This window comes from Bubalus bubalis, chromosome 12, assembly GCF_019923935.1.
Source record: "Bubalus bubalis isolate 160015118507 breed Murrah chromosome 12, NDDB_SH_1, whole genome shotgun sequence".
NCBI classification, from domain to species: domain Eukaryota; kingdom Metazoa; phylum Chordata; class Mammalia; order Artiodactyla; family Bovidae; genus Bubalus; species Bubalus bubalis.
In genome coordinates this window covers 35,879,119-35,900,362 of record NC_059168.1, presented here as the reverse complement: position 1 = coordinate 35,900,362, position 21,244 = coordinate 35,879,119, and the positions used below count along the sequence as shown (strand labels likewise).

General features: G+C 38.0%; 1 protein-coding gene across 5 annotated transcripts in view; it reads left to right on the top strand.

Moving 5' to 3' along the window:
- The window catches only part of ASB3 (ankyrin repeat and SOCS box containing 3), a 122,363-nt gene extending 114,657 nt beyond the window's left edge, over positions 1–7,706 (top strand). For all 5 annotated transcript variants that reach the window (XM_044925904.2, XM_044925905.2, XM_006044751.4 and 2 more), the window contains one exon: positions 5,911–7,706. In XM_044925904.2, coding sequence (XP_044781839.1) covers positions 5,911–6,116 — 206 coding nt within the window. In that variant the 3' untranslated portion in view covers positions 6,117–7,706. The remainder of the gene's footprint in view (positions 1–5,910) is intronic.
- The last annotated feature ends 13,538 nt before the right edge of the window (positions 7,707–21,244 follow it).

Sequence of the window (21,244 nt, the reverse complement as noted above, 5' to 3'; positions counted from 1 at the left end):
TCCAAATAGGGAAAGGAGTATGTCAAGGCTGAATATTGTCACCCCGCTTATTTAACTTATATGCAGAGTACATCATGCAAAATGCTGGGCTGGATGAAGCACAAGCTGGAATCAAGATTGCTGGGAGAAATATCAATAACCTCAGATATGCAAATTACACCAGCCTTATGGCAGAAAGTGAAGAACTAAAGAGTCTCTTGATGAAAGTGAAAGAGGAGAGTGAAAAAGCTGGCTTAAAACTCATCATTCAGAAAACTAAGATCATGGCATCCAGTCCCACCACTATATGACAAATGGATGGGGAAACAGTGGAAACAGTGACAGACTATTTTTTTCCGGGGCAAAAATCACTGCAGATGGTGACTACAGCCATGAAATAAAAAGACACTTACTCCTTGAAAGAAAAGTTACGACCAACCTAGACAGCATATTAAAAAGCAGAGACATTATTTTGCCAACAAAGGTCCATCTAGTCAAGGCTGTGGTTTTTCCAGTAGTCAGTCATATATGGATGTGAGAGTTAGACCATAAAGAAAGCTGAGCGTCAAAGAATTGATGCTTTTGAACTGTGGTGTTGGAGAAGACTCTTGAGAGTCCCTTGGACTGAAAGGAGATCCAACCAGTTCATCCTAAAAGAAGTCAGTCCTGAATATTCATTGGAAGGACTGATGCTGAAGCTGAAACTTCAATACTATGACTACCTGTTGCGAAGAGCTGACTCATTTGAAAAGACCCTGATACTGGGAAGGATTGAAGGCAGAAGGAGAAGGGGACAACAGAGGATGAGATGGTTGGATGGCATCACTGACTTAGTGGACATGAGTTTGAGTAAACTTCAGGAGTTGGTGATGGACAGGGATGCCTGGTATGCTGCAGTCTGTGGGGTTGCAATGAGTTGGACACGACTGAGCAGCTGAACTGAACTGAAATATCCACACATTGGAGTTAAGTACTCAAAAGACTTTTCACTAATTGAGTGTGTAGCCAAAACATTTCAATTTCACTAGATTAGAAGATGCTTAGGATTTGTATGATATATTGTACAGTTTATAATGTTTTGATTCAGAGAGGTGTCAATTATGTTCATAGTATAGATGAGACATTATGCCCATTTCATAGAAGAGGAGCTGAAGGTTGAAGCACTTAAATGACTTGTTGAAAGTCACACAACTGGTTAATAATGACTCCTCAACTCCAGCTCAGCTTCCCTGATAGCTCAGTTGGTACAGAATCTTCCTGCAGTGTAGGAGACCCCGGTTTGATTCCTGGGTTGGGAATATCTGCTGGAGAAGGGATAGGCTACTCACTGCAGTATTTTGGGGCTTCCCTTGTGGCTCAACTGGTAAAGAATCCGTCTGCAATGCGGTATACCTGGGTTCGATTCCTGGGTTGGGAATGTCCCCTGTAGAAGGAAAGGCTACCCACTCCAGTATTCTGGGCTGGAAAATTCCTTGGACTGTACAGTCCATGGGGTCACAAAGAGTTGGACATGACTGAGTGACTTTCACTTTTGCTTCACAACTCCAGCTCAGGGCTTGTTACTAGGTGGTGCACTTTCCATTCATTCTCTTCATTGCTGTTCTGCTGGTCATTCTTTAAGTTTTCATTTCCTGTCCTAATCTATCTCTCTCTTTTTTTTTTTTTTTCCTAATCTATCTCTTATTTATACTCCAGCATCTTTAGATAGTTTCTTTTTATATTTGTTTAAGTTTTTAGTTGTAGTAAGTGGAAGAGAGAGAGAGACTGTACAAGTAAGTTAAGGAAGACTGAGAACAAAAGGATGGAACCATAAAGACATTATATTAGTGATGAAAATACACATTGTAGTAGATGGCCCAGAAGTTAGATGAATGCATTTGATGTGGAAAACCCTGCAGAGGAACCATAGAAATAAAGTCAAGGCAGATACATCATTTAAATATTGGCATGAGGGCAGGCTAGTGATGAAATGGTTCTGGAAAATATAGGTAATGGGTTTGTATGATGTATATGTATTGCTGTACTATAGTAAACTTGGCATTAACAAGCATAATTAAGAATTTTGGGGTTTATTTTGATCATTTTCATTTTACTACAATTTCATATAACATGTGGCCTTCTATTTTGATTGTTATTTGTGCATACGACAAAGTTAACAAAATTGAAAACTTCTATGTAGAAATGAATAGGTAAAGGTTGCTTGTCTGCTCATAGATCTGTAAGTAAACTGGGTTTAACATATTAACTTGAAAATGATTGGGTCAGAAAAGTGACCCAAATATAGTGTGGTTTTATACATCATTTTCTAGACTATGATCAGTGCCATAATGTTGGAAAAGAGAGATTTATTTAACAAATCTGATTTTAACAGGTTTTTATGAAATTTATGTTTTACATACAATTTCTGGGCTTTTCCATATTATAAATTCAAGGCTTGTCTTGATCTTCTCTCAGTCTAGTGGCAACACATCTGGAAATACTATGCATCACTAAAACTTTCATAGGAATTTTGCATGCCTTGAAATATTACATATATGCTTATACAATTCCCTTAGTATTCACTGGCATATTAAACTAAGATGGCATTGATGAATATATTACTGTCTATGTTAAAATGAATATAGTTCTTACCTTTAACTGTTTATCAGGCCAGTGATCTATTGTGCTCACAAGAGGAAAATCAAAATAGTGCATTAAAAGTAGAATCAGTAACTGGAGTAACTATACTCTTTCCTTTTTAAAATTATTAAATGGAAAGATCTCTTGACATTTATAATAGTTTCAGTGGTTTAGAAGATGTTAAGAGAATTATTTGGGAAGGAAAGTTACGACCAACCTAGATAGCATATTCAAAAGCAGAGACATTACTTTGCCAGCAAACGTCCATGTAGTCAAGGCTATGGTTTTTCCAGTAGTCATGTATGGATGTGAGAGTCGGACTGTGAAGAAAGCTGAGCACTGAAGAACTGATGCTTTTGAACTGTGGTGTTGGAGAAGACTCTAGAGAGTCCCTTGGACTGCAAGGAGATCAACCAGTCCATTCTAAAGGAGATCAGCCCTGGGATTTCTTTGGAAGGCGTGATGCTGAAGCTGAAACTCCAGTACTTTGGCCACCTGATGCGAAGAGTTGACTCATTGGAAAAGACTCTGATGCTGGGAGGGATTGGGGGCAGGAGGAGAAGGGGGCAACAGAGGATGAGATGGCTGGATGGCATCACCAATTTGATGGACATGAGTTTGAGTGAACTTCAGGAGCTGGTGATGGACAGACAGGGAGGCCTGGCATGCTGCAATTCATGGGGTCGCAAAAAGAGTTGGACATGATTGAGCGACTGAACTGAACTGAACTGAACTGATCACCAGTTTAGAAAACCCTAGACATGGGGTGCAATCATTTGGATCTGGTATCAGCTCTGTTGTTTCTGTACAGTGTCAACATGGGCAAGTCATATAAGCTTCCCATAATAAATGTGTAAGTGTGAAAATGTTAGTACTTAGTCGTGTCCAACTCTTTGTGACCCCATGAATTGTAGCCCACCAGGCTCCTGTCCATGGACTTCTCTAGGCAAGAATACTGGAGTGGGTAGCCATTCCCTTCTCCAGGGGATCTTGCCAACCCAGGGATGGAACCTGGATCTCCTGCATTGTAGGCAGATTCTTTACCATCTGAGCCAGCAGGAAAGTCCCTAATAAAAGTGTACTGGTCCAGTTTGGCTTGATCACAGATGATTAAGCTTTCTACACACATACCCGCATAAACAGATGAATGGTTTATTTGGTTGTAAAAGATAGAGCAATAGGGCTCCTGTGATGTAGTCAGATGGCTCTGAAAGGCTTGTCTGCACTACAGGAGACTGTGGGACAGCTAGAGGCACACTCCTTGGTCAGACTGAGGAGTTTGTAAGTCAGTGTAGTCTGTCAAATTGATGAAGCTGGAGAAATATTAAGGATTCCTTAGCTCTGAGCCAGCCGCTCTCCTCCAGGTTGCACAGCCATCCTTTATCTTCCTTTTGGATTTTTAATAGCTCTCTACATTAACAAGAATGTGCAGAAAGAAAGGTTTCAGTTTAACCAGGTGCATACTAAACTGTAATATAATATGAGTAGAAATTATCTTAAACAGTCTCACTTTAACTCACGTGCTCTGTAGTCTTACCATTTTCTCTGTCAGTTCCTTCTGGCTGTGCCCATGGCATAATCAGTGTTTGCAGTGCTTAGGACATTTTGTCTGTACCAACCGAGGTGTGGGTGCTTACCAAGAATCAGTTGTGCTCATTTCTGAAACTTTTATTACATTTGTGCATATCCAGTGACATTAGGGCCAACTATTGTTCATGATCTCAGAGGAAGAGAGGGCTTCCTTATGTGTAACAGTTGAACATGGGCCACCTACTTGTTGAAGTTGAACCCTACTTACTACTCCTTTGGAAAACTGTTGGGGTTTGCAGTTTGAGCTTGGTTTCCAAATGGTTTCCTGCTGATCACTCCAGTGTTCCCCTTATCTATGTTTTCTCATCTTGGAAGTGAGACTGATTCTTCCTATAAGTTTACAGATAAGCGGAAAATTTTAAAGAGTATTAAATATGGAAACAGCGGAAGTAAATGTTCTCTATATTGTTGTGCTGTAGTCTTATTTTTATAGTGGGGAATCTATGTGACTCATGCTTTAAGGGAATACTCTTCTTAGACTTTGGTTTTATTTACAAAATAAGATAACTCTGTTGCTTTTCTAATTTGGCATTTTGAAACACTATGACTTGAGTTACCCAAATTCTGAATGAACTAAACTTAAACCGGTAAGCTTAAACTAAAATCTAAGATGATGGACTAACTTCAGTGATTTGGAAGATATTACTGATGGCAGAGAACTAGCATGTCTCAGGCCCTGTGGGTTATTATTAAAGAACCCTAGACTTGAAGTCAGACCAGCAGGTCTGATATCAGTTGGGCTCTTGATTGTACTTGTCTTTACTGCTCTGATCCTGGTCTGGTAATCTTTGGTTCATTTCACAGGCATTTATAAAAGATTTCTTGCACTTACAAAAGGCATTAGGTTTAATTCACATAAAACCAGTATCTGTTTTTAGTACGCCTAGTTTTCATGAACATTAACTTCTTTAGTTAACACTTTTCATGTTAGTAAAACCACTGTCATGTGATTCTTAATTAAGCATATGTGGGTTATCCTTTTAATTGGTTATTAGCTTTTAGCAGCAGGGGTTTTAGCATGTATACATATACATGCATGTTTTGGGGTCATATGCACTTGAGTTTGAATCCTGGTCTACCATGTATTAGATGTTTGGCCTTTGAAAAGTTACTTAAATCTCTTGTTCTCTTGTCTCTATGAGAGCATGCAAATATGTACCTCACAGTAAAGGAAGATAAAAATAGAATGTGTATGGGCATATGGCATAGTAGGCTTTCAGTAAAGGTTCCTTTTCTCTCTCTATCAATTTTAAAATTTCATTCTATATCATGGATAAAAAGAGCAAAACGAATATAAGCTACATATTTATTCACTTGATGTGGTACGTCTGGAGACCATTTGCAGCGAGAGTGAGTGGGAAGTAACGTTTGCTATTGTGCCCTTCTATCGTTTCTAAAGTTAGATCACCCATTTCTTAAGTCCCAGCTGGTATTGCCAGATACTTAGAATTTGAACATTAATTCTATATGGTGCTGGGTATTGACTTTGGAATGTGTGGCCAGAAATTGGAGGAAGAAGAACCAGGAAAGTTGTAAAATGAATAAATAAATGGAGTTTATTTTGGTCATCTTGGCTCAAGTAATCTTTCAAAAGTAAGTCTAAGTAACATACCACTTGTTTTTACTAACAGAGGTGAGGGGGAAAAAGGGCATTTACCTTAATGGATTGTTACACTTTCTGGTTCAACATTTTTATCTTTCTTTTTATGTTTGTTTCTCCAGCCTCTGTTCCATCCCTGACCCACCTTTGTCGTTTGGAAATTTGGTCCCGTCTAAAACTAGGACACCTACAGTCTGATGACTTTATCCGTCAATTGCCTCTTCCCAGAAGCCTACATGATTATTTGCTCTATGCAGAGGTTTTGAGGATGAATGAAGTTCCAGAACTGGCAGTTTTTCAAGATGGAGAAATCAGTGAAACCACTTAACACAGTTTTTGTCTTACTCTGAAAACCACCAAGATAAGGAGCCATGGAGTACAAATTCTTCACAATTTTATGGTCACAAAAGATGATTTTTGTTTGTGTGGTTGGTTAGGCTTTAGAGGGCAGTGGTTTAATGGAAATGTTTACAACTAGGCTACCTGGTAAAAAAAAAAGTGTTGTAAACTTCATGTAAGTTACTTTATTGCAGTTTTATCATCAGTACTCTTTATGTTGTAATATTCATTTTCTGCTTTATTCTGTTAATGAACTGTGAATGCTGCTTCTAGTGCTAAACATGGCCTATTTCCACCTATGATTCTGTGTTTACCTAGGGCTAGAGCTTAGAAGAAAAGGCATAAGTCTTCACTGGAAGTATACACACAGTGAAGTTGAGTATCTCTTATGTTTATAAAAGAACTGTATTATATTCTGTTCTCATCTCTTAATTTATTTGAAATTCATTGGCTTTTCACAGGTAAACTCAGGGGAGAATTCTCTTTTTAAAGACTATAGAAAATAAATCATTTTGCTGTTTATTTTTTCCCCCCAGTTCTTTGATACTCTTTTTGGCTAAAAAAAGATTCCTGTTTCTGCAAAGGCAAGAACAGACTTAAATTCAAAGACATGTTGAAAAAAATTAGGTCGATATTGAGATAAATGTGCATTTTACCACATTTACTTAGTATTAATTAGGAGACTGGGAGAGACATTTCTGTGGTATCTTTTTTAAAGAAAGAAAGGTATGTATTTCTGAGTTGCTCACGATCAGATGAAACATTGCAGGTCCATTCAGTCTCCAGATCAGAGGGCAGCTTTAATCTTATGAAGCAGTGGTTGCTAGTTCTGTTAATGTTATAGTGTGTTTCCTTTTTACTATCTGGGTACGTTATCAAATAGTCCATGAAATTTAAACCTTAGAGACTAGGTTAATGAGATACTACCTCATTGGTTTTACACTTGTTTGCTAAGAATCTAGAGTCAGAGAGGACTGAATGTTGTATCAAGTGAGCTATGATAAGAGGCTGTGGGCATTTGTCTTGAGAGAAAGGTTTAGGAAAGCATACTGTCATGTTAGACAACTAGAGATGGGGTCCAAGGGAAGGCAAGTATTCTATCCTATTTGGATTCTGTGACTTAAGATAGATGGGAGTGGGTCAGTCAGATTCATCTCTGATAGACTTTTGCTATTTGATAAAAGCAGTGATGATGGCATACCAAATGATGGAGACATTAAGGTCCAAAAGGATAACTAAATTCAGCTTAGATTGGAACTACAGTTGCTGCCTGTGGGGTGGAAATAGAGTTTGAAGTGGGTATACATGCAGAAGTAAGGGTGTATAGGGAAGAAACAGGTGGAAATTCTAATAGTAAATTCTAAAAAAAAAGTGTGTACTATGTAGTATTTTTTAAATGTCTGTATCTTTATTTTTTTTAAACCCTAATAGTCTTTGCTTTTAACATAATCAGTTTTTTGTTAGGGTCCAGTGTACATAGAATGTTTATCTTGAATCTTTTCATGGTTTTTGGGTGAAATCTTTTCATATGTTTTTGTGTATGTTTAAATATGTAATAAATTCAACTATTCATAACTTATCATTGAGCTCTTATTCTTAAAAACTTAAAAATATTTCAGATACATTAGACCCTTAGTATTTAAAGTATAAATGATTTTACTTATTGTATGCAATATCTTTCTTTTAGGCTATTTTATAATACATAAATATTATTTTTATGACTAATAGCAAGGACTCAGTAAGAAATCCAATCCAGAAGTATCTAAAAGTAAGTAAATTACACTAACAACTTCTGATCAAAATGATACATCCAGGTAGTGTGAACTTGAAGCTCTGCCCTACATGTACCATGGTGCTTTAGTATTCTTAAAGTCTCAGTGAGCCTGATGAAGAACTCCATACAGTGGTTTTCTAATGGTGGTACATAGTATCAGAGCAGGACACAAATTGGTTTTAATAACAGTTGTCAAGAGTTTATCCTACATTGATTTGATGTTGTCCCTTAAGTGCATTTCCTGCTCAACATTCCTGTCATAGGACATCTTTCTGTGATGATTTCATATAATAATGGTAATCTGGACATCACATTTTCTTAAGTAAACTTTTTATTGACATTTAACACATATAAGAAAAGTATACATATCATAAGTATACAAACTGATTATAGTTGACCCTTGAACAACATGGGAGTTAATGGACTCCTACCCTCTACAGAGTTGAAAATCTGCTTATGACTTGCAGTCAGCTGTCTATATCTCTGAATTCAATTATGGATCTAATCAAGTATGGTAGTTTGGATTGCAGATTGTGTAGTATTGTAGTGTCACTGTTGAAAAAAGTCTGTGTATAAGTAAACCTGCACCAGCTCAAACATGTTGAAGGGTCTACTATATTTTTACAAAATGAAAATGTCTGTGTAATCAGCATGCAGTTCAAGAAGCAGAACATTATTAGCATGCTGGAAGTTCCTTTTGTGGCCCTTTTAGTCTCTGTGTTCTTGCCAGAAAGGTAACCACTCTTCTGGGGTTTAGCACCAACAATCTGTTTTTCCTGGAATCATCCACTATGCCCTCTTTAGTTTCCTCCTACTTTTGTGTGCATTTTCCGATTCATTTATGTTATCATGTATAATAATAGTCATTGTACATCATTTCTTTGTTTCCCTCTCCCTTTTGCCCATGTAGCAAGTGTCTTGATATGCAGCTTTCTGCATCCCAGATCAGTTACCTACCTCCATGTCCCATGACCACTTGTGACATTGATAATATGTTACATGATCAGTTGATATCTCAAACTTTGGATCTGTTCTCGCCTAAGTTTATCTGTAAACCTGTATGAAAATTGTAATACTTCATAGATCTTGAAGTATAGTCTCAGGTACAGTTTCAAGACCTCTGAGTACTTTTGATTGGTTATTCTAAAATTCTACTATAATTGTGTTGGGCCTCAAAAGCTTATAAATAATAACTGTGATAAGAATGTAAATAACTGTGTCTTCTGAAACAGTGGACTTGGTTCCATCAGCATGAGGTATAGAAAGAAGTTGAAAAAGTCTGTCTAAAAGTTTGTCTTTCATTTTTTATGCTCCTCTTTATTCTTGGAGACCTTCATGGATCACAGCCTTGTCTTGGCGAAGGGGCTTTTGTAACTCATTGAGGCTATGAGCCATGCTATGTAGGACCACCCAAAATAGATGGGTCATAGTGAAGAATTCTGACAAAATGTGATCCTCCGGAGGAGAGAATGGCAATCCACTCCAGTGTTCCTGCCTGGAGAACCTCATGAACAGTATAAAAAGGCAAAAAGATGTGTGATACTGGAAGATAAGGCCCCTCAGGTCAGAACATATCTAGTATGCTCTTGGGGAAGAGTGGAGGGCAATTTCAAATAGTTCCAGAAAGAATGTAGCAACTGGGCCAAAGTGGAAACAACGTTCAATTGTGGATCTGTCTGATGGTGAAAGTAAAGTCCAGTGCTGTAAAGAAGAATATCGCAAAGGAACCTAGAATGAATCAAAGTAAATTAGACATGGTCAAGGAGGAAATGGCAAGATCGAACATCAATATCTTAGGGATCAGTGAACTAAAATGGACGGAAATGGGTGAGTTTAATTTAGATGACCATTATATCTACTACTGTGGGCAAGAATCTCTTAGAAGAAATGGAGTAGCCCTCATGGTCAATGGAAGAGCCTGAAATGCAGTACTTGGGAGTAGCCTCAAAAATGACGGAATGATCTCAGTTTGTTTCCAAGGCAAACCATTCAACATCAAAGTAATCCGAGTCTATGCCCCAACCACTAATGCTGAAGAAGCTGAAGTTGACCAATTCTGTGAGGACCTACAACACATTCTAGAACTAACACCCAAAAAAGATGCCCTTTTCATCAAAGGGGGTTGGAATGCAAAAGTAGGAAGTCAAGAGATAACTGAATAACAGGCAAGTTTGGCCTTGGAGTACAAAGTGAAGCAGGGCAAAGGCTAACAGAGTTTTGTCAAGAGAACACATTGGTAATAGCAAACACCCTTTTCCAGAAACCCAAGAGATGACTCTACACATGGACATTTCTAAATGGTCAATAATGAAATTATATTGATTGTGTTCTTTGCAACTGACTCATTTGAAAAGACCCTGATGCTGGGAATGATTGAAGGTGGGAGAAGAAGGGGACGACAGAGGATGAGACGGTTGGATGGCATCATCGACTCAATGGACATGAGTTTGAGTAAACTCTTGGAGTTGGTGATGGACAGGGGAGGCTTGGCATGCTGCAGTCCATGGGGTCGCAAAGAGTTAGACATGACTGAGTGACTGAACTGAACTGATTGGACCAGGTGCCATGATCTTAGTTTTCTGAATGTTGGGTTTTTTAAGTTGCCATTATCTTCCTTACCTCCACCATAGTTTGGCCTCAGGTCAAGCAACAGGGACCAGAGATCAAATTGCCAACATCTGTTGGATCATCAAAGCAAGAGAGTTCCAGAAAAACATCTGCTTTGTTGACTATGCCAAAGCCTTTGACTGTGTTGATCACAATAAACTGTGGAAAATTCTGAAAGAGATGGGAATACCAGACCACCTGACCTGCCTCTTGAGAAATCTGTATGCAGTTGAGGAAGCAACAGTTAGAACTGGACATGGAACAACAGCCTGGTTCCAAATAGGAAAAGGAGTATGTGAAGGCTGTATATTGTCACCATGCTTATTTAATTTCTCTGCAGAGTACATCATGAGAAACTCTGGCCTGGATGAAACACAAGCTAGAATTAAGATTGCTGGGGAAATGTTAATACCCTCAGGTATGCAGATGACACCAGCCTTATAGCAGAAAGTGAAGAAGAACTAAAGAGCCTGTTGATGAAAGTGAAAGAGGAGAGTGAAAAAGTTGGCTTAAAGCTCAACATTCAGAAAACTAAGATCATGGCATCTGGTCCCATCAATTCATGGCAAATAGGTATATAAACAGTGACAGACTATTTTTGGGGGCTCTGAAATCACTGCAGATGGTGACTGCAGCCATGAAATTAAAAGATGCTTACTCCTTGGAAGGAAAGTTATGACCAACGTAGACAGCATGTTAAAAAGCATCTAGTCAAGGCTATGGTTTTTCCAGTAGTCATATATGGATGTGAGAGTTGGACTATAAAGAAAGCTGAGCTCCGAAGAATTGATGCTTTTGAACTGTGGTGTTGAAGAAGACTCTTGAGAGTCCCTTGGACTGCAAGGAGATCTAACCAGTCCATCCTAAAGGAGATCAGTCCTGGGTGTTCATTGGAAGGACTAATGTTGAAGCTGAAACTTAAGTACTTTGGCTACCTGATGCGAAGAGCTGACTCATTTGAAAAGACCCTGATGCTGGGAAAGATTGAGGGTGGGAGGAGAAGGGGATGACAGAAGATGAGATAGTTGGATGGTATCACTGACTCAGTGGACATGGGTTTGAGTAGGCTCCATGAGTTGGTGATGGACAGGGAGGCCTGGCGTGCTGCAGTCCATGGGGTTGCAAAGAGTTGGACACTGAGAAGCAACAGGGAGGGAACACAGCCCCGCCCATCAAAGAAAATTGGATTAAAGATTTACAGAACAGGGCCCCGCCCATCAGAACAAGACCCAGTTTCCCCCCTCAAGACAGTGTGTCCCATCAGCAAATTTCCATAGCCTCTTATCCTTCTCCATCAGAGGGCAGACAGAATGAAAGCCACAATCACAGAAAACTAACCAAACTGATCACGTGGACCACAGCCTTGTCTAGCTCAATGAAACTATGAGCCATGCTGTGTAGGGCCACCCAATATGGATGGGTCATGGTGGAGAGTTCTGACAAAACGTGGTGCACTGGAGAAGGGAATGGCAAACCACTTTGGTATTCTTGCCTTAACCCCACGAACAGTATGAAAAGGTAAAAAGGTATGACACTGAAAGATGAACTCCCCAGGTTGGCAGGTGCCCAATATGCTAACTGGAGATCAGTGGAGTAATAACTCCAGAATGAAGAGATGGAGCCAAAGCAAAAACAACACCCATTTGTGGATGTGACAGGTGATGGAAGTAAAGTCTGATGCTGTAAAGAGCAATATTGCATAGGAACTTTGAATGTTAGGTCCATGAATCAAGGCAAATTGCAAGTGGTTAAACAGGAGATGGCAAGAGTGAACATTGATATTTTAGAAATCAGTGAGCTAAAATGGACTGTAATGGGTGAATTTAACTCAGATGACCATCATATCTACTTCTGATGGCAAGAATCCCTTAGAAGAAATGGAGTAGCTATCATAGTCAGCTGAGCAGGATAAAAACATTCTTTTTTAAAAATTCTGTATCATTTGCATTAAAGGAGCAATACAAAGAAATGAAAACTGCTGAATGGGCAAAGACTAGAGCTCTCTTCCAAGAAAATTGGAGATACTGGGGAACATTTCATGTGAAGTTGGGTGTGATAAAGGACAGAAATGGTAAGGACCTAACAGAGGCAGAAGAGATTAAGAAAAGGTGGCAATAACAGAAGAACTATATAATAAAGGTCTTAATGACTCAGATAACCAGATGGTGTGATCACTTATCTAGAGCCATACATCCTGAAGTGTGATGTCAAGTGGGCCATAGGACGCATTACTTCGGACAAAGCTAGTGGAACCGATGGAATTCCTGCTGAACTCTTTCAAATCCTAAAAGATGGTGCTGTTAAAGTGCTGCACTCAATATGCCAACAAATTTGGAAAATTCAGCAGTGGCCACAGGACTGGAAAAGTTCAATTTTCATTCCAGTCCCAAGGAAGGGCAATGCCCCACCAAAGGGCAATGCCAACGAATGTTCAAGTGAAGTGAAAGTTGCTCAGTTGTGTCTGACTCTTGCCACCCCATGGACTATACAGTCCGTGGAATTCTCTAGGCCAGAATACTGAAGTGGGTAGCCTTTCCCTTCTCCAGGGGATCTTCTCAACCCAGGGATTGAACTCAAATCTCCCACATTGCAGGTGGATTCTTTACTAGCTGAGCCACAAGGGAAGTCCAAGTGGATCACAACAAACTGGAAAGTTCTTAAAGAGATGGGAGTACTAGACCACCTAACCTGTCTCCCGAGAAACTTGTATGCAGGTCTAAAAGCAACAGTTAGAATTTGACATGGAACAATGGACTGGTTCAAAACTGTGAAAGGACTATGACAAGGCTGTATATTGTCGTCCTGCTTATTTAACTCATATGCAGAGTACATCATGTGAAAAGTTGAGTTGGACGCATTCCAAGCTAGAATTAAGATTGCTGTGAAATATCAATAACCTCAGATATGTAGATGGTATCACTCTGATGGTAAAACTAACAAGGAACTAGGGCTTCTCTGTTGGTTCAGACGGTAAAGGATCCTCCTGCATTGTGGGAGACCTACGTTCGATCCCTGGGTTGGGAAAATCCTTTGGAGGAGGGCATGGCAACCCACTCCAGTATTCTTGCCTGCAGAATCCCCATGGACATTGGAGCATGACGAGCTACAGTCTATGGGGTTGCAAAGAGTTGGACATGACTGAGCGACTAAGCACAGCATAGCAAAGAGGAACTAAAGAGCTTCTTGATGAGGGTGAAAGAGGAGAGTGAAAAAGCTAGCTTGAAACTCAACATTTAAAAAATTAAGATCATGACATCGGGATCCATCACTTCATGGAAAATAGAAGGTGAAAAAGTGGAAGCAGGGATAGATTTTCTTTCCTTGGGCTTCAAAAATCACTGTGGACAGTGACTACAGCCCTGAAATTAAAAGATCCTTGCTCCTTGGAAGGAAAGCTACGAGAAACCTAGACAGCATATTAAAAAGCAGAGACATCGCTGTGCTGACCGAGATTCACATAGTCAAAGCTGTGGTTTTTCCAGTAGTCATACATGGATGTGAGAATTGGACCATCAAGAAGGCTGAGCGCCAAAGAATTGGTGCTTTTGAACTGTGGTGCTGGAGAAAACTCTTGAAGGTCCTTTGGACAGCAGAGAGATCAAACCAGTCAATTCTAAAGGAAGTCAACCCTGAATATTCATTGGAAGGACTTTAGCTAAGGCTGAAGCTTCAATACTGTGGCCACCTGATGGGATGAGCTGACTCATCGGAAGACCCTGATGCTAGGAAGGATTGTAGGCAGCAGGAGAGGGGAGTCGGAGAGGATGAGATGGTTAGATAGCATCACTGAGTCAATGGATATGAATTTGAGCACACTCCAGGAGATAATAGTGGAGGACAGAGGAGCCTGGCATGCTGCAGTCCATGTGGTTGCCAAGAATCAGACACTACTTAGCAACTGAACAGCAACAACTATATTGTTGGAGGTATATTCCCCTAATTATATTTCTTGTTTGATCATAGAAATATTTGAAGAAGCACTTTCAGTTTGATTATTATCTTAGTACTAGCAGGTCTATAGTACTGTTGTGGAAAGATTTTAAATGATGTGAATGGTTAGGTAAAAGGCTAGTGTCAAGTTTCTAGCAATATAGCCATTTTCAATTGTGTGATCGAGTGTTTTAGATCTAACTCTTAGGGAGAATAACCAGTAAAATGTCACACTGGCTTCCATTTTCATTGGTTCATCTTCAATTAAAGTAAATGGAACCTCACCCTGCTCGCTTATCCAAATACTCAATTTAAAAAGGATCTCTAAGCCAAAGGGATCTCTAAAACTTTACCTTTGACCCTTTGGTACTAGTAATTCCCCTGACTTTTCCTGTGCCAGAGCACTTGCCTCCTCCTTTTTCTCTTACCCCAAGCAGCCACATAACTGAGGTGTCAAGATTATGTGTAAGTGAGAGTCCAAACCAGTAAATTGCATTATCCATTACTCTGTGTGACCTGGATACTTATTTGAAAGATAACCTGGAGTGAGTGTCCCTGCATCAGGAAAGGAGTGCTAAGTACAGTGAACTAGAGCTATATAGAGCTAATACCAGATGTCTGAGTTTATACCTACATATTCTCCCTAGAAAGTGGTGTTTATGACTTCAGGTAAATAGGGCCCATGCTTGAAGGCTTAGAGACTGTCATAATAGTATATGAACATGCTTGGTATTTTTCTCTTTATCCTTTTTCATTTTTTAATAAAACATCTAAGGAAAATTTAATATTCCTGTGTGCAACTTTGGGGTTTTTTTGTTTTGCTTTCTCTTCCATTTAGAGATGGAAGAGAAAGCCTCGTTTCTTTTTGAGGCTATTGTTCATCTATATATTATTATTGTTGTTAATTAAATGAAAAGTGGTCATTGAATCATAATACCTGGAAATAAGTAAACGTTTTCTTTTTTGTTGGAGTTAATAAAAACCTGTGGCTTTCATGAGACAGGGAACTGATTATGCTTAGTATTTTTGTTACATTTTGGTAGGAAAATGTATAGCCTTGTTTGTAATGACATGTCAGTGTTTACACTGAGAGGAGGCCAGTCTGAATTATATTTTTTATAGAAACATATACATATAGCCATAAGAATAATAGCATTTTAAGTGTTGCATTTTAAAAGGAAAAAATTATTAAAACTCAGGAAGAAAAGGGAAGAAGGAAGATGGAGCTATAGTCCTATAATCCAAACTTAGTATTTCTATTTACTTATATGTTGTAATATTTTCTTTCCCTTACATTTATAAAAATCTGTATAAAACTTTGAGGACAGTTTTTGTTTTTTCATAGTTAAAATCAGTCTCACTTTACCATTTTGTACCTTTTTCTATATTGTTACTGATACCTGTAGCCAGGCTCAAGCCATGACTTATTACAAATTATGAGTTGGTAGGAAAGAAAAATAATGAGGCATTTCTGACTTGATTTCTTTCTTAAGACAGCTGCATAAAGCAAACAACCCTTTCCTCTTTGTGTGAGAAGAAAAAGAATGGAGGTGAGAGCCTGTGCTAGTCATCTGGTCCAGCCCAGGATAGTTATGTGATTGCATAGCCTCTGCAGTACTCTGTTATAACTATGTACAGTGTGTGTTTTTAAGGATGGAATTTGAAATACCATTGTTGCAGTAAAAATTAGTGTCTGCATGATTTTTCTGTCTCTTGGCTTCTTTTTCATGCATATCACTAATAGATAAAGCAGAACAGGTGGTAATTGCCATTGGCGCACTGTGACTTGTGAATAGCATCTGTTTATGTCTTTTTTACCATCAAATGGTTAGCATAACCTTCTCTTCACTACTTTTCTATATGGATGATGAAAGTCTTATCATGAGTCATTGTAAGGTGCTAATTAACACTCTTTTTCTAATATGATGGAATAGGTGAAGAAGAAAGTCCATCTGGTCTCTAAATATGACTATGATTTGAATCAAACTATTAAACAGAAGTCTTAATACTTTTGAGGTTATTTTGGAATATTGGATCAAGTAATATGTGCCAAAGAGATCAATTGCATGCCAGAGTAGTTCCATAAATAGATGCATTCGTTAGTAACATGCAAGCTAAATTTAGATTTTGACACGTCAAAATTATTTATTTTAGACAATAAAACATTCAAATCCTTATGGTCATCTAGCTTATAATTACTTCATTTTATTCAGCCCACTCTTGAATGTCTTAGTGTCATGTTTGTTTATGTGTGCTGATGTAAGTGCATACCTTTTTATTTATTATGAAAAGTTCAAAGCATATGAAAAAAATAAGAATTATATAATGAGCTTCCATGTTCCCATCACCCAGCTTTCATAATTATCACCTCATGGCCACTCTTTGCTTTCCCCCACAAGTTCCCTTTCTTCCATATCCATTTTGAAATGAATTGCAGACATAACATTGGTAAATATATTAGTATATATCCTTAGAAGTCAGATTCCCTTCTAAAAAGCATAATGATAATACCATCATTATACCAACTTAAAAATGAATAATTTCTTCATATCAAATATCCAGTTAGTATTTGCATGTTTTTAATTGATTGGTAGCTTTTTAAATGGTTTTCTTAAATCCAGATCCAAAAATATCACTGTGATGTGATTTTTTTCTTTGAAATTTTTTGGTTGAAAATACTAGGTTGTTTTCTTACAGAGTTTCCCATGGTTGACATTTTGCTAATTGCTTACTCATACTGTCATTTAACATATTCTCTGGTTTTTTTCTTGTCTTAGTTATATATTCCTGTGTAATACATTGCCTCAAATTTAGCAGCTAAAATAATAATTAACTATGTAACTTATTTTATACATAGTAGTTTGTAACTTTTTTTAATTTTTTATTTTATTTTTAAACTTTAAAAAATTGTATTAGTTTTGCCAAATATCAAAATGAATCCGCCACAGGTATACATGTGTTCCCCATCCTAAACCCTCCTCCCTCCTCCCTCCTCCCTCCCCATACCATCCCTCTGGGTCGTCCCAGTGCACTAGCCCCAAGCATCCAGTATCGTGCATCGAACCTGGACTGGCAGCTCGTTTCATACATGATATTTTACGTTTCAATGCCATTCTCCCAAATCTTCCCACCCTCTCCCTCTCCCACAGAGTCCATAAGACTGTTCTATATATCAGTGTCTCTTTTGCTGTCTCGTACACAGGGTTATTGTTACCATCTTTCTAAATTCCGTATATATGCGTTAGTATACTGTATTGGTGTTTTTCTTTCTGGCTTACTTCACTCTGTATAATAGGCTCCAGTTTCATCCACCTCATTAGAACTGATTCAAATGTATTCTTTTTAATGGCTGAGTAATACTCCATTATGTATATGTACCACCACTTTCTTATCCATTCATCTGCTGATGAACATCTAGGTTGCTTCCATGTCCTGGCTATTATAAACAGTGCTGCGATGAACATTGGGGTACACGTGTCTCTTTCCCTTCTGGTTTCCTCAGTGTGTATGCCCAGCAGTGGGATTGCTGGATCATAAGGCAGGTCTATTTCCAGTTTTTTAAGGAATCTCCACACTGTTCTCCATAGTGGCTGTACTAGTTTGCACTCCCAACAACAGTGTAAGAGGGTTCCCTTTTCTCCACACCCTCTCCAGCATTTATTACTTGTAGACTTTTGGATCGCAGCCATTCTGACTGGTGTGAGATGGTACCTCATAGTGGTTTTGATTTGCATTTCTCTGATAATGAGTGATGTTGAGCATCTTTTCATGTGTTTGTTAGCCATCTGTATGTCTTCTTTGGAGAAATGTCTATTTAGTTCTTTGGCCCATTTTTTGATTGGGTCATTTATTTTTCTGGAGTTGAGCTGTAGGAGTTGCTTGTATATTTTTGAGATTAGTTGTTTGTCAGTTGCTTTATTTGCTATTATTCTCTCCCATTCTGAAGGCTGTCTTTTCACCTTGCTAATAGTTTCCTTTGATGTGCAGAAGCTTTGAAGTTTAATTAGGTCCCATTTGTTTATTTTTGCTTTGATTTCCAATATTCTGGGAGGTGGGTCATAGAGGATCCTGCTGTGATGTATGTCAGAGAGTGTTTTGCCTATGTTCTCCTCTAGGAGTTTTATAGTTTCTGGTCTTACGTTGAGATCTTTAATCCATTTTGAGTTTATTTTTGTGTATGGTGTTAGAAAGTGTTCTAGTTTCATTCTTTTACAAGTGGTTGACCATATGTCCCAGCACCACTTGTTAGAGATTGTCTTTAATCCATTGTATATTCTTGCCTCCTTTGTCAAAGATAAGGTGTCCATATGTGCGTGGATTTATCTCTGGGCTTTCTATTTTGTTCCATTGATCTATATTTCTGTCTTTGTGCCAGTACCATACTGTCTTGATAACTGTGGCTTTGTAGTAGAGCCTGAAGTCTGGTAGGTTGATTGCTCCAGTTCCATTCTTCTTTCTCAAGATCGCTTTGACTATTCGAGGTTTTTTGTATTTCCATACAAATTGTGAAATTATTTGTTCTAGCTCTGTGAAGAATACTGTTGGTAGCTTGATAGGGATTGCATTGAATCTATAGATTGCTTTGGGTAGTATACTCATTTTCACTATATTGATTCTTCCAATCCATGAACATGGTATATTTCTCCATCTGTTAGTGTCCTCTTTGATTTCTTTCACCAGTGTTTTATAGTTTTCTATATATAGGTCTTTAGTTTCTTTAGGTAGATATATTCCTAAGTATTTTATTCTTTCCGTTGCAATGGTGAATGGAATTGTTTCCTTAATTTCTCTTTCTGTTTTCTCATTATTAGTGTATAGGAATGCAAGGGATTTCTGTGTGTTGATTTTATATCCAGCAACTTTACTATAGTCATTGATTAGTTCTAGTAATTTTCTGGTGGAGTCTTTAGGGTTTTCTATGTAGAGGATCATGTCATCTGCAAATAGTGAGAGTTTTACTTCTTCTTTTCCAATTTGGATTCCTTTTATTTCTTTTTCTGCTCTGATTGCTGTGGCCAAAACTTCCAAAACTATGTTGAATAGTAATGGTGAAAGTGGGCACCCTTGTCTTGTTCCTGACTTTAGAGGAAATGCTTTCAATTTTTCACCACTGAGGATAATGTTTGCTGTGGGTTTGTCATATAGAGCTTTTATTATGTTGAGGTATGTTCCTTCTATTCCTGCTTTCTTGAGAGTTTTTATCGTAAATGGATGTTGAATTTTGTCAAAGGCTTTCTCTGCATCTATTGAGATAATCATATGGTTTTTATTTTTCAATTTGTTAATGTGGTGTATTACATTGATTGATTTGCGGATATTGAAGAATCCTTGCATCCCTGGGATAAAGCCCACTTGGTCATGGTGTATGATCTTTTTAATGTGTTGTTGGATTCTGATTGCTAGAATTTTGTTAAGGATTTTTGCATCTATGTTCATCAGTGATATTGGCCTGTAGTTTTCTTTTTTTGTGGGATCTTTGTCAGGTTTTGGTATTAGGGTGATGGTGGCCTCATAGAATGAGTTTGGAAGTTTACCTTCCTCTGCCATTTTCTGGAAGAGTTTGAGCAGGATAGGTGTTAGCTCTTCTCTAAATTTTTGGTAGAATTCAGCTGTGAAGCCGTCTGGACCTGGGCTTTTGTTTGCTGGAAGATTTTTTTTATTACAGTTTCAATTTCCGTGCTTGTGATGGGTCTGTTAAGATTTTCTATTTCTTCCTGGTCCAGTTTTGGAAAGTTGTACTTTTCTAAGAATTTGTCCATTTCTTCCACGTTGTCCATTTTATTGGCATATAATTGTTGATAGTAGTCTCTTATGATCCTTTGTATTTCTGTGTTGTCTGTTGTGATCTCTCCATTTTCATTTCTAATTTTATTGATTTGATTTTTCTCCCTTTGTTTCTTGATGAGTCTGGCTAATGGTTTGTCAATTTTATTTATCCTTTCAAAGAACCAGCTTTTGGCTTTGTTGATTTTTGCTATGGTCTCTTTTGTTTCTTTTGCATTTATTTCTGCTCTAATTTTTAAGATTTATTTCCTTCTACTAAGCCTGGGGTTCTTCATTTCTTCCTTTTCTAGTTGCTTTAGGTGTAGAGTTAGGTTATTTATTTGACTTTTTTCTTGTTTCTTGAGGTGTGCCTGTATTGCTATGAACTTTCCCCTTAGGACTGCTTTTACCGTGTCCCACAGGTTTTGGGTTGTTGTGTTTTCATTTTCATTCGTTTCTATGCAAATTTTAATTTCTTTTTTGATTTCTTCTGTGATTTGTTGGTTATTCAGCAGCGTGTTGTTCAGCCTTCATATGTTGGAATTTTTAATAGTTTTTCTCCTGTAATTGAGATCTAATGTTACTGCATTGTGGTCAGAAAAGATGCTTGGAATGATTTCTATTTTTTTGAATTTACCAAGGCTAGCTTTATGGCCCAGGATGTGATCTATCCTGGAGAAGGTTCCATGTGCGCTTGAGAAAAAGGTGAAATTCATTGTTTTGGGATGAAATGTCCTATAGATATCAATTAGGTCTAACTGGTCTATTGTATCATTTAAAGTTTGTGTTTTCTTGTTAATTTTCTGTTTAGTTGATCTATCCATAGGTGTGAGTGGGGTATTAAAGTCTCCCACTATTATTGTGTTATTGTTAATTTCTCCTTTCATACTTGTTAGCATTTGTCTTACATACTGCGGTGCTCCCGTGTTGGGTGCGTATATATTTATAATTGTTATATCTTCTTCTTGAATTGATCCTTTGATCATTATGTAGTGACCTTCTTTGTCTCTTTTCACAGGCTTTGTTTTAAAGTCTATTTTATC